Raw genomic sequence first — 12881 nt, forward strand, 5'->3', positions numbered from 1 at the left:
TGTTATGAATTTAGGAGGTGCAGAACCAGCAGCAATGTGGGGTGGCAGTAGATGGGAGAGGGAAAAAAGGGAAATGGTAAGGAAATTGCTAAAGACGGTATGTTGCCTTCACGTCATTTAATCAAGAGAGGTAAAATACTCAAGTCATTTGAAAATACGTTGTGTTGCATGGACTTTAACACCCTCTGAGATTAAGCCACAGGGACCGTGGGTTTATAAATATTGCTGATGTATAAGAAATGGTCCCTGCAATCAGGAGTTTAAATTTGATTTTGGGAGAAAAAGATTAACAAATAGTTAATATAATATGATACATAATTGAGTGCTAAATTGAAGGATACAAACTACAAACCTGAAGACATAAGAGAGAAAGATCAAAGAGAGCAATAAGAATTAATCCTCCCTCCACCCCAACACACACTTCTTGTTATTACAATTTCTCTTTTAAGGGAATCCAGGGGATAAGCACTAGCAGAGAACTTGTGGTTTTCATTAAGTATATGCCATTTCTTAATTGCATATAATGGCAGTCCAACTAAGCCCTACTAAATTCTGATTAAGTTGCCAAATGTTAAAATAAAATCAAACTCCAGGATTAATCAAAATACTATTTGTCTGTCTTTGACTATCACACAATTAAAATCAATATTTTTTTGTGGGTTCCACCTCAGTTTTCAGTCAAAAATTAAGTGATGCCAACTATCAGGGACTTTTAGGAAATGGCAATGACACAGAAGTCTGATCTCCAACAAGCTGGAAGGGCAAAGGCTTCAGACAATCCATGAATTAACCATCTGTAGCAAAGACTCCACCTGATCCAGCATACTACAAAAGCAGACTATGAGCATGTGCAGCACCTACAATATACATAATAGATGCACATTTCCAGACTCATACACACAGAATGATATGAAACTTTTCCTCATTCCTTCCCATGAACTGTCCCCACCTCCCAGGATATAACACAAATATTCAGGGCTGAGTGAAAAGTAAAGGTTGAGAGAGGAGAATATAGAAAAGACTAGGTACATATACACAAAATTTCATTCATCATCAAATATTTTGTTCACATCAAGCATTCCTAAGAGTAATGCAATATATGCATGCCATACAAACGTCCAAATACCCACAATTCTCTGTGGAAAGGCTGTCCACAATCCAAACAACTTTGTTAAAGTACTTTTAGTTGAGTTCTTTGTGTGGCTTACGTTTATGGAAGCAATTTTAAAGTATCACTACAGCCGTAAGCTTGAGAAGCACCTTAGAGAAAGGGCTATGTAAAAACACAAAGCATTATTATAATACTATTGTATTATTGCTGCAAAAAGCAGCACTTCTCAAAAAAGTCAAAATAAAACAAAACCCACATTCATTTTAAGACTATTAAAAGAAAATGCATTCTTTCTCCCCTATGCTCACTCTCCAAATCCCCTCTCCATTAGATTGTCAACTACCTTTCAGAAGCCCGAGAGAGCCCATTTTCCAGTGGCCTTTAATCAGTGTCCTCTGAGAGAACACCCACTGCACAGGATTCTTCTCCATTTGCCAGAGTTATTTTCTAGCCCTCTAAGTTACCACTTTTAGTTTCAATTCCCATCATTAACTTTTAAAATTAATTTCCTGTCATTTTGGAAAAATGTAAACCTCAAGAAATATAGTAGAATAGTTACAAATTCCTGTGTGACCACTTACTAAATCTTTAAGCAAATTACTTTGTTCTGAGTATCGGTTTCCTCACCCTTGTCAAGTTAAGAGCATTAAAGGGATAATATTCACAAAGTTCCTGACAAATACTGCAAAGGATGCAAAAGTAATGGTAGCTATTTAAAAGAAGATAGAGAAAGGAATTCTGCTCAGTATTTGCTCAGAGGACGGGGAAAAAAAAGATTTCTTGGCATATCTTCTGCTAAAACTTAGAGAGGCACCTAAATTAAGAACATCCCTTCAGATATTTAAAGGAGGGAGAAACTAGCAGGTCTATGACACAGACATGAGCTACCTTCCAGTATTGTTGTACTAATTAAGGCATATGAATCTAGAAAGGATTATGGGGTTTATTTCAGTCTTTTCTCACAATAGCACCACCTTTTAGTATCAAAGAGAACCATTCCAACTCAGTGATTTCTTATTTTAAATAAAAATTTTAAGAATACATTAAAAAGTGGTATCTTTTAAATGTCCCTTCCCTGGTAAATAATAATAACAAATGTGCTGAACTCTGTTTATGGTTTAAGGACATGCTTACCCAATATTGTGCCAATAGGAAAAAGTGCCCTGACCACTGTGGAGCGGGGAATTCAGACAGTTGGAAACACATGGCGAGGGAAACTACCATCCAGGAACCTAACCTAACTTCCCAAATCCTGTGTAACATAGACTAGGAATCAAAGACAACATGCACATGGTGATCCTAAAGAGGGGCCAGCAGCCAAATCCAGTGCCAGTGCTGCATACCAGCAGCTCCCCACTGGCTCGCAGGTCCCTGATGATCTCAAGGCCACTGACCGTTACCCATGCATACTAACCACATAATGCACTGATGACCTTATAAATTTATTTCTTACACAACTTATAAATTATCTATGTCCAAAGCTCAATGGTCTGCCACTGACTGACTTTAACGTCTTTGTACTCCCCTGACCTAATATAGAGCTAAAATACTTTGATCTCTGATTTCTTATCTCATAAGTATACTGGGAGACGAATACGTTAACGTCTAACATGCTATGAGCTCCTTGGAGAAAAGTGCTATTTAAAAACAAAATACTTCATATTTTTTCACAGGTAAAATGAATTGCTCCTTTTTTCCCCAGTGCTATCCTAAGCAATTTGAGATTTTACCACAACTTTTAGTCAATAAAGTTAAAACTCAATTTGGAAGTTAAAGAGCATTTTTTCAAAATGAAAATAACATTGCTTTTTCCAGTTATAAAGTAATATACTGAAAAGGATAAAGAAGAAAGGATAAGTTACCCAATATCCCAACAAAACACTGAGCACCGACACACGGTTCTATGCATACATGTATCTACACACATGCTTCATATGTGTATTGATAGAAATAAGATCATATTTTCTCTCTTTTTTTTTTAACCTAATATGTTTTGTAGATCATGAACAGCTATATAGTATTTCATTGCATGGATTATCCATAATTAACCAGTCACCTAAAATTAAATATTTATGTTTTTTCCAATTATTCATTGTGCTGCAATGAATCCCTTTACATATAGCTTTGTATACCGGTTTATTTTTTTAGAAAGGGAATTATTAGTCCAAAGATATGAATACTTAAAATTATAAAGATACTGTCAGACACCTCTGGAAAAGTAGAATCAATTTTCGTTCCCACCAACAGTGTATACGAATGCCCATTTCCTGGCAAGTCACTTGACTATTGCTTATCTTCTCTCATCTTTGCCAATCTGATAAGCAAAAATTATGCCTCCCTGTTTCAATTGCACTTCCTCAATTGCTAGTAAAATAATCATTTGATGTATTTATAGAATACTGGTATTTCTCTTATGAAATACCTCTTCCTAATTTTTGGCTGTTTTTCCTTTTCTTACAGATCTGCAGATTGCCTTTTTGTTATGGATTTGTGGGAGCTCCTTATACAATAAAGAAAATACATCTTTGCCTGAATATATGTCATAAATAATATTTATCAGTTTGTCATTTGTAATCTAACTTTTTTTAAGGAAGTGCCCATAAATCTTAATTTAATCAATCTATGGATCTTTGAATTGATGAGATTTGGGTCACACTTAGAAGGACCTTCCTTATTTCAATATAATAAAGTTATTCATCTGAAATATCTAGGAGTATTGATTTTTAATTAAATATTTAATCTATCTTAAATTTATTTTGGTAATGTAGCATAAAGGAGGGAGTCAGCTTTATTAGTTTTTTATATTCCTAATCGATGATCCTAATACTATTAATAGTTATTGAAGAATCTACCCTTTCCTCTCTTATTGAAATTCTATCTTCATCATATGATAAATCACATATATTTAGGTCTTTGTGAACCCTCTATTCTAAAAATTTATTTATTTGTGTATTTCTGCACTAATGCCACACTATTTTAATTGTGTAGCTTTACACTGTGTTTTCACATAACAAAATAATGTAAAAAAATTAAAACAGTATGGCACACACAAAAAATATTTCCTATCTTGTGTTATTTTCCAATATCAATGATATTGAAAAAGTTCAAGAATGAAACAGGTGATGTTAATAGTAACAGTAAAAAATACAAATATTATTTACATTTTACATAGTGCTTTCACATTATCTAATATTATGTTCACCACACTACAAGGTAGTTATCGTTTCATATTCAGTTCTACATAAGGAATTAGGATTTGTTCAAAGACTTGCCTATAATTACACAGCTACTAATAGACAGCTAAAACCTGAACTTCATATCCCATGTTTCTTCTATTATCACACTAATTCTAAAACAGAAGAATGGCCCCTAAAAGCCCAAATTTTCTCATTTTTTAATCCAACTACTTTATTAAGTGTATGTATGTATATACGAGGGCTGTCAGGAAAGCATTCAGCCATGTAACCGTTGTCGTTATATTAACAATGGCTGGACACTTTCCAGGCAGCCCTCGTATATACATATGTGTATATAGCGATATATAATGCATATATGTATATACCTTTATTTAAATGAGGAAAACATTTTTAAATCCAAGCTGACGTTCTTGAAGCCTTGATAATTTCACCAACATTGCAGACCCTAATTATATAACACAGTAACAATGAAACAGAAAACTAAAAATTTGGACTATATTTGCTAAGAAACTATTACCTTTCGTTTCCCAAATACAGGTAGAAAGTGAAAATATCTTTTATCTTTATGAAAGAGTCTTTGATCAGTTTTGGATACATCACAAACATGTCCTGTATCAGACTACTAGGAAGCAAAGACTGTAGCTGTGTGCATTAAAAGTCCAGATCAGCCCTCAGGTTCACTGGAGGAAAAAAAAAATCACCATTGTAAGGGCATATATAGTAGGGGGTCCACAAATTTCTCCAGGAGACAATGAGACATCAACTACCACAGGGCCCTGTCATGTAGCCCAGCCAGGAGAAAAAAAAATTTTAAAGAATGGCAGAAGGGGTTTTACTAATATATTCTCTAAATTTAACCTGCAACATTTGCCAGGAATCCTGCTTCATACTAGAGTATTGCAATAATATATAATAACTATTTACTTCCTATCCTTTATAGGCTTATTACACATTACACTGTACATATTATACATAATAAATTATATGAGAAATATTAAATGATCTGTTCATATTATCAAATAAAGGATACAACAAAAAACACAAAAATAAAAAAGCACAAATGAAGCTATTATACCTCCCAAGTATGAATGAGATTTTATAAATACTGAATAGTTGTATTATTAGATACTACGATATCCAAATTTGGATCAACTAAGCCCTAAGGAGAATCACATTTTTAAAAAAAATTCATTTCAGTAGAGGAAAGAGATGCCTTTGGAGAAAGAGAATGAGAAAATAGCTTTGGAAGAGACATAGTATGGGAGGGCTTCTTTGACTAGAGGTCAGGGTACTAGCTAGAAAGGAGACTGTGACCACAGAAAAAACAGAAACAAGAAATCTGCTGAGATGCTTATAAACAGAATACTCCCTTATTACCCAAAGTGTCTGAGTGACATGTCAAACAAAATACAGAAGCAGCCAGTACCTCGCTTGGGGTGAAAGATGTCATCCTATACTCTTCCCTAGATAGCTTGTCAGCCTCTCGTTCCAGGCATGATGAGTCAAGAGCAGGCATAATCTCTCGACCAAGTAGCTTTGATATCTTACAAGGAAGTAGGTTCTCAAGTAGTGGAAACCAAAGAATGAAATGTGAATTCCTATCCCCAGTTGTAAGCAAAAAGGGAGCTTGACTTTCAAATGAGTTTGTTTTCCACAATAGCAAATATATCAAAAGAAGTTTGGGGTCACATACTATACAATAAATCATTATGCCGAAATAATTAATTCTGTGTGAAATTTGTTTTAATTTCACCCTATAACATTCAAAGATATTCAAGCAGTAAAAGGGTATCTCAAAAATATAAAATGTTTTGTAGGTCATACATTTAAAAACAAAACACTTCTAAACAAAAAAGTAAATACAAAAAATATTGTCTTTTCTAATATATCAGGAAATAAGAAACTATCTACAGGTTTCATTTAGTTTTCAAAATTAAATAGATTTTTCCATATCTTTTTGGCTAGAGCATAAACAAATTCAGAAAGTAAGACTAATCCTCTCAACTTAGAAAATTTACAATAAATACAATCATTTCTTGATTTTTAAAATTAACTTAAAATTGAGATTAATGGTTCTACTAAACCATGAATATATCATGTTTACTATATCTGCATATATCAGGTTTTGGGACTATAAAATATTTTAATTAAGTTATTTTTTCTATTACCAGGAAGTGATACTAACTTGGAAACAAACTGCTAAAATAAATGAATAATTCATCTATTGGTTCTCTCACACTATTAGAAACTTTTTTCCTCATTCTAAATATCCTGCAGTGTACTACCATGGTGGTGATTTAGGAACTGATACTTTTATACAGGACTTTCACTCACTATCAAGATTAACAAGATCAAAAGTATTCGTTTATTTAAAGCTAAAAGCACAAAAACTGATATTTAGTATAAAACAAAAAAAAAAATAAATTGAACCCCAAAATCAGTCAGGAAAAATCCATTTTTTATATTAATGAATTATTGAAGTATATCAAATATATTAGAAAAAATCAAATGGAAATGTTTAAACACATCTTTATATGTTGTGTTTAGCTTACGGTTATTCTTCAAATTATTGAAGTGAAAGCTTACGGTTATTCTTCAAATTATTTATTTTAATTATTTTAGACTGTGAGACAGAATTATGATTGTGGCGCCCTCTGCTGGGTTTTCTAATCCCAAACTCAATATCACTATTAGCAAAATAAAATCAAATTTTTGAGGCATCAAATGAAAAATGACTTTTTCAATCCATGAACACTTTACGCCCAAGATCATATACAGGTTATAATCAACATTTACTTTATTGAAATGGGACTTTACCAATTTATCATTAAGTGAAACATCAATATAGATTTTTCTTTTAAAATTAAAAGAGTTAATAGAAAAGATACACCAAGCAACATATTTTAATAAGTCTTATTTTGTCTCCACTCTATCACTTGGCAATATATTCAGATTTTTCAGACCATATTCACCACAAGACATTTTAATAAATTACTATTTTGGTAATTTTATCTAATTTTCCTGCCTTGCTAGTTCAATCAAAATAGTTTAAGACAATGGAATAATCCTTAATAATATTATATTCTTTATTAGAAAAAAACTGAAAGAAGTTTTAGAGGTACTCATCACCGATAACAATTAATAAATAGCTTCCATTTACTGAGTGTCAACTCTGAGGCATGCGGTGTGTTATGTACTTTCTATATATTATATCCAGTCCTAAGAGATGAAAAAAAAATTGAGGCCCATAGAAATGATATAAATTGCTCAAATGCATTTCAGAGCCAGGATCCAAAGGTAGGTGAGTCTTATTCCAAAGTCTCACACCTTACTACCAAACAAATTAGACAGCAATGAAAAAATCCCCTAACATACAATCTTTCCATCTGTTAATGCAACAACTCTGGGGGAGTGGGGGGAAGAGGAGGAGTGAGGTATAGAACAAGTTATGGGGAAAAATGTTAGAGAAGGATAAGATAATTATTCTTGTCTAAAAAAATAATCTTTTAGGAAATTATTTTTATTTTACATAATACTGCCAGCTAGTGGCCCTATTTCATACTGAGTCAACTGAGAACAATACTTGAATTTTTCATTACTGAGTCAAAAATTCTGCATTTAACATTCCAGGATCATCCTCTGAAATTACATATGCATAAGCCTGACAATGATATTTAACATTATCCCAGAACTGAAAGAAAATGTCTCCTCAACCACCATTAGCATCTCTTGTCCAGTCCTTGCCTAGACAAGGGTGGGCTATTACCTAGACCCCATAAAAATATGAGATATGCCTAAGTGGTAAAGAATTCAGTAAGTGCCAACATGTATTAATAGAAACTAAAAGGTACACCTGTCACTATGCCTGAAAAAGAAACCTACATTATTTTAAATATTTTAGGGTAATTTTAGGACATTTATAGGTTTCTTGGTAACAAAATACATAAATATTTTTCTATAAAATCAAAAGCTTGTCATAGTACAGACATAAGAATGAAAGTATTGCCTATTACTGGACATAATTCTATGCAAATCTATGCATTTGATAAAGCTGCATTTTTAGCAAAATATGTTATTTAAATTCAGAAAATACAGTTCCAAAATTTCCTTTGGGAAAAAATTTGGAAAAATTAGAGTACTACTTTGACATTTAAAATGGTCATATTCATTGACAATTCACTATCTTAAGAGAAATATCCTATACAAAAAATTTAAAAAAGTGCACAGCTCCTGTCATGGTATATTGTTTAACTCAGCAACATAAAGATATTCTTGGCTGATTTCTTCTACCATATCAAATTAATTATAAGAATTATTTAAGTGATTTTTTTTGGTGGAGAAATCTATCGCCATTTAATCAGAGGCTTAGATAAAAAGTCAATATATTCTATAATATTGTAATATTGCATTAAACAAAAACACTCTGGTATTAAAGTATGTTAGCAACAAGGAAAACATGTTCTGGGTTTATTCTGTAGTGAAAGGGCAGAGAAGCAGGGAGAGGGAAAGAAAGCACGCAAAACAGCAAAGAAGGAAGAAACAGTCCCTCTGTTGAATTAACTGAGGTCAAAATAGAAACAAGAAACAAAGGGACAGTACTGGAGAGTCCAGTGTTCCTTCTGACCTACATTCTATATAGGTCATATACAGTCTGTCACACACACACACACACACACACAATCTTGCAAAGTGTAAAAACTGCTGTACCCCATTTAGTAGGGGTGTCATAAGGGCTTATGTTGCACCAAAAAACAATATAAGTGTCTACTTTTTATATATGTATTATAATATACATACACACAGTAAAGTATAGTAAACATCAGTGTGAAAAAAGCCAACTATAAATTCACTTTTTAAAATACTAAATATATTTCTATAGAGTGAGCATATAACTTACAAACATTTCCTGTATTGTCAAAGCTGGTAAGAACATCTTCAACATTCAAGGATCCATTATTATGCCTATAAGGAATAAAGCATTTTCTTTAATGATTCTGAAATGTTAACATTTTTAATCTTTAAAAGAGCTGAGACTGTATATAGTGATACATCCAATAGTAATAAATCCTTCCATGTTATATTTTAAGAATATTTTCTGCCCACTAGAGGGAGAAGGAAAAGAAATAACAATATAGTCCTCAGAATATTTAATGTAATGACATTTTTGATAATTAATCTAAATCTTAAAGTATTAATAAGTACTTTTTAAATTATTTTAGTAACATAAAGTTGAGGTTCTTAAACTTTATAAGACAAAAAAAATAGCACATTACGCTTAGAGAATCTTAGGGTCAAATGAACAATAATCACCCTCCAGAATCACACTCAATACATGAATTTTCTCTATAACAGCCCAACAAATTTGTAACTTCAGTCACAAAGAACTAACCAATCTTCAGGTCTGCATAGTACATCTCTAGTAGTTCTAAATTTCAGTAAGCACATTTTTTTGTATCTTTTGCTCACCAATCTTAATTCCACCCCTAATTCTAATCCCTCCTCACTTAGTAGCTCTTTAGATATTTGATTTGATACTGATATTTTATTAATACTTAATGAAAGTTACTATTCTTTATATAAATGAACCCAACTGTCAATAGGTCACAGAGTTTGAGTTACTTTCTCAGTGGTGATAAAAAAAAATTGGTGCCAATTCATCTACAATCTTCCACATTCTCTCACATATAACTTAGAGTTGCAGTTCTTTAGAATGTTATAATATTAATAGTTTACAATAACCACGAATAATTGACAAAAATTTCCTTCATCAACATTACTTCAACTTTGTCATTAAAACTTATCAAAAATGATATATGATGTTATAAACTGAATTGTCCCCCCAATTCATTAAAGGTTGGGTTAGGGTTGCAGCCCTAACCTGGTATACCTCAGAATATGACTGTATATTAAGATACGGCCTTAAAAGAGGTAATTAAGTTAATGAGGGGCACTGGGGGGGGGGGGCCCTAATCTAATGAATGGTGTCTCGATAAGAAGAAGGGTTAGGACACACAGAGAGACAACAGGCGCCTTGCACGCACAGAGGGATGACCGTGTGAAGAGGCAGTGAAAGGGTAGCCATCTGCCAGCCAAGGGGAGAGGCCTCAGAAGAAACCAAACCTGTCAACACCATGATCTCAGATTTCTAGCTCCCAGAACAGTGAGAAAATAAATGTCTGTTGTTTAAGCCACCCAGTCTGTGGTATTTAGTTTTGGGAGTCCTAGCAAACTAATACATATAAAGAGAATACATGTAAATTGTCTTACCCTTTTCAGAAAAAAAAATGAGCTTTTTATTTCTGTCATAGGGATCCAATTCTTTGATAGGGTGACTAAGTGAGATTGCAAAAAGTTATCTGCAATCATGACTGACCAAAAAAGCACTGGGCTCTGAAGTATCCTAATCTAAAATAACAAAGTCACCAACCATAAATAAAATCCTCATCTTCATAACACAATGATTCTTTATCTTCTCTGTGCATATAAGACTCTAGGTAAACATTAGGTTAATTACACTATATTATGGAAACCTATAGTATACACTAAGATGAGAGGAAAAGGAACAGACTTATTTAACATCTATTATAAAATGTAAAATGAAGCTATTAAAATGATCAGTAATACAGTATAGACATCAAGAAAACATTTTCCTAAATATAAAAGCAATATATGGTCCCTTCAAGGAAAAAACTTCTCATAATCCTAACATGCAGAGATAACCACAGTTGGAATTTTGATATATAGCCTTCAAATCTTCATCTATGCTCATATATACCTTTCGTTAAAGAACTCAGAGGACTTGTCCTCACTGTTTTGCAATTTGTGTTTTTCATAAATTATAACAGTTTCCACATCATTAAGTAATATCATGTTACATTATTTTAATGGCTTTCAAGTAGTTTAATGAATTTATGCACCATAATTTATTAAACCAGCACTTTATGTTGGATTTTTTTTTTTTTTTTTTTTTTTGAGACAGTGTCTTGCTTTGCTACCCAGGCTGGTGTGTATGGTGGCATGATCATAACTCACTGCAGCCACCACACCTAGCTAATTTTTTTTTTTTTTTTTTTTTTTTTAAGAGATAGTGTCTTGCTATGTTGCCCAGGCTGGTCTCAAACTCCTGGCCTCAAGCAATCCTCCCACTTCCACCTCCCAAAGTGCTAGGATTACAAGCACGAGCCACAACATCCAGCTTATACTGGATTTTAAGACTGTCCCCAGTTTTGTGCTATTATGCATATTGCTGCAGTGATCATTCTTGTGGAAAATATTGAGCCCATTTCTGATTGTTCCCTTAGGATAAATTCCTAAAAGTGGAATTGCTTTATGGCCTAATTTTAATAAGAACACTCTCTTCCTCTTGTGTTTCTCTCTCTTCCTCTCTTTCTCACACACATATCAGGATAAAAAAATATTTGAAATTAAATCTAAGACAAGAGTAGAAAAAAGGTGTACCTATTTTGCATAATGTTAAATATTTCTTAAAGACCAGAAACTGAGATGATAAAAGTGAATTTCATGTTTTAAAAGTTAAAAACACTATTCAGGCTGGGTGCGGTGGCTCACGCCTATAATCCTAGCACTCTGGGAGGCCAAGGCAGGAGGATCGCTTGAGGTCAGGAGTTCGAGACCAGCCTGAGCAAGAGCAAGACCCCATCTATACTAAAAATAGAAAGAAATCATTTGAAAAGCTAAAAAATATATATATAGAAAAAATTAGCCGGGCATGGTGGTGCATGCCTGTAGTCCCAGCTACTCGAGAGGCTGAGGCAGTGGGATTGCTTGAGCCCAGGAGTTTGAGGTTGCTGTGAGCTAGGCAGACGCCACGGCACTCTAGCCCGGGCAACAGAGCGAGACTCTGTCTAAAAAAAAAAAAAAAAAAAAAAAAAAACAAACCAACAAAACCACTATTCAAAATAAAAAGTGCAATTTTCAGACTTATCACTGATACAAACCTTGTCATTCCTGAATGCATTATTTCACGAAGCAAAGAAACAGAAAGTGTACGCTATGACATTTGTAAAGGGGATAGAAATGGAGAAACAATAAAGCTAATCCTGTACTTCTAAGATACTTATAAAAATGAAATTCAATTATCTATGAAGTTACTACAGTTTAGAAACCCTAAAAGATGGCATCTCATGAAAGAATAACGTCAATAATCACTATCTTCAATAGTACAAGAATTAGTGCTAATTATAGGAAAAATGCGATGAAGTAGTATGGCAAAGGTTCAATTTACCTTTTTCTTTTTCTTCTTTTTTTGCTTTCTGGGTGTTTTGTTTGTTTTTACTGTTATATCTTTTTTTCTTCCTCCTTTTTTATTTCAATGTATTATGGAGGTACAAATGTTGTTGGTTACATGGATCACTTTTGTAATGCTTGAGTCAGGATGAAAAGTATGACCATCACCCAGATAGTGTTCATTGTATCTGTTAGGTACGTTTTCACCCATTCCCTTCCCCCTCTTCCCCCCTGCTTGATTTCCACTGAGTTTTACTTCCCTCTATGTACATGTGTGCTCATCAGTTAGTTCCAATTTAATAGTGAGTACATGTGGTGTTTGTTTT

The 12881-nt window shown here is 33.2% G+C and overlaps 1 protein-coding gene across 1 annotated transcript in view; it reads right to left on the reverse strand.

The window, feature by feature from the left end:
* CAMKMT (calmodulin-lysine N-methyltransferase) overlaps positions 1-12881 on the reverse strand; it is a 326819-nt gene that overhangs the window by 298602 nt on the left and 15336 nt on the right. Inside the window, exon 3 of the mRNA XM_069494781.1 lies at positions 9206-9270. Within this exon, the coding sequence (XP_069350882.1) occupies positions 9206-9270 (65 nt within the window). The remainder of the gene's footprint in view (positions 1-9205; positions 9271-12881) is intronic.

This window comes from Eulemur rufifrons, chromosome 19 (genome assembly GCF_041146395.1).
Source record: "Eulemur rufifrons isolate Redbay chromosome 19, OSU_ERuf_1, whole genome shotgun sequence".
Classification (NCBI taxonomy): domain Eukaryota; kingdom Metazoa; phylum Chordata; class Mammalia; order Primates; family Lemuridae; genus Eulemur; species Eulemur rufifrons.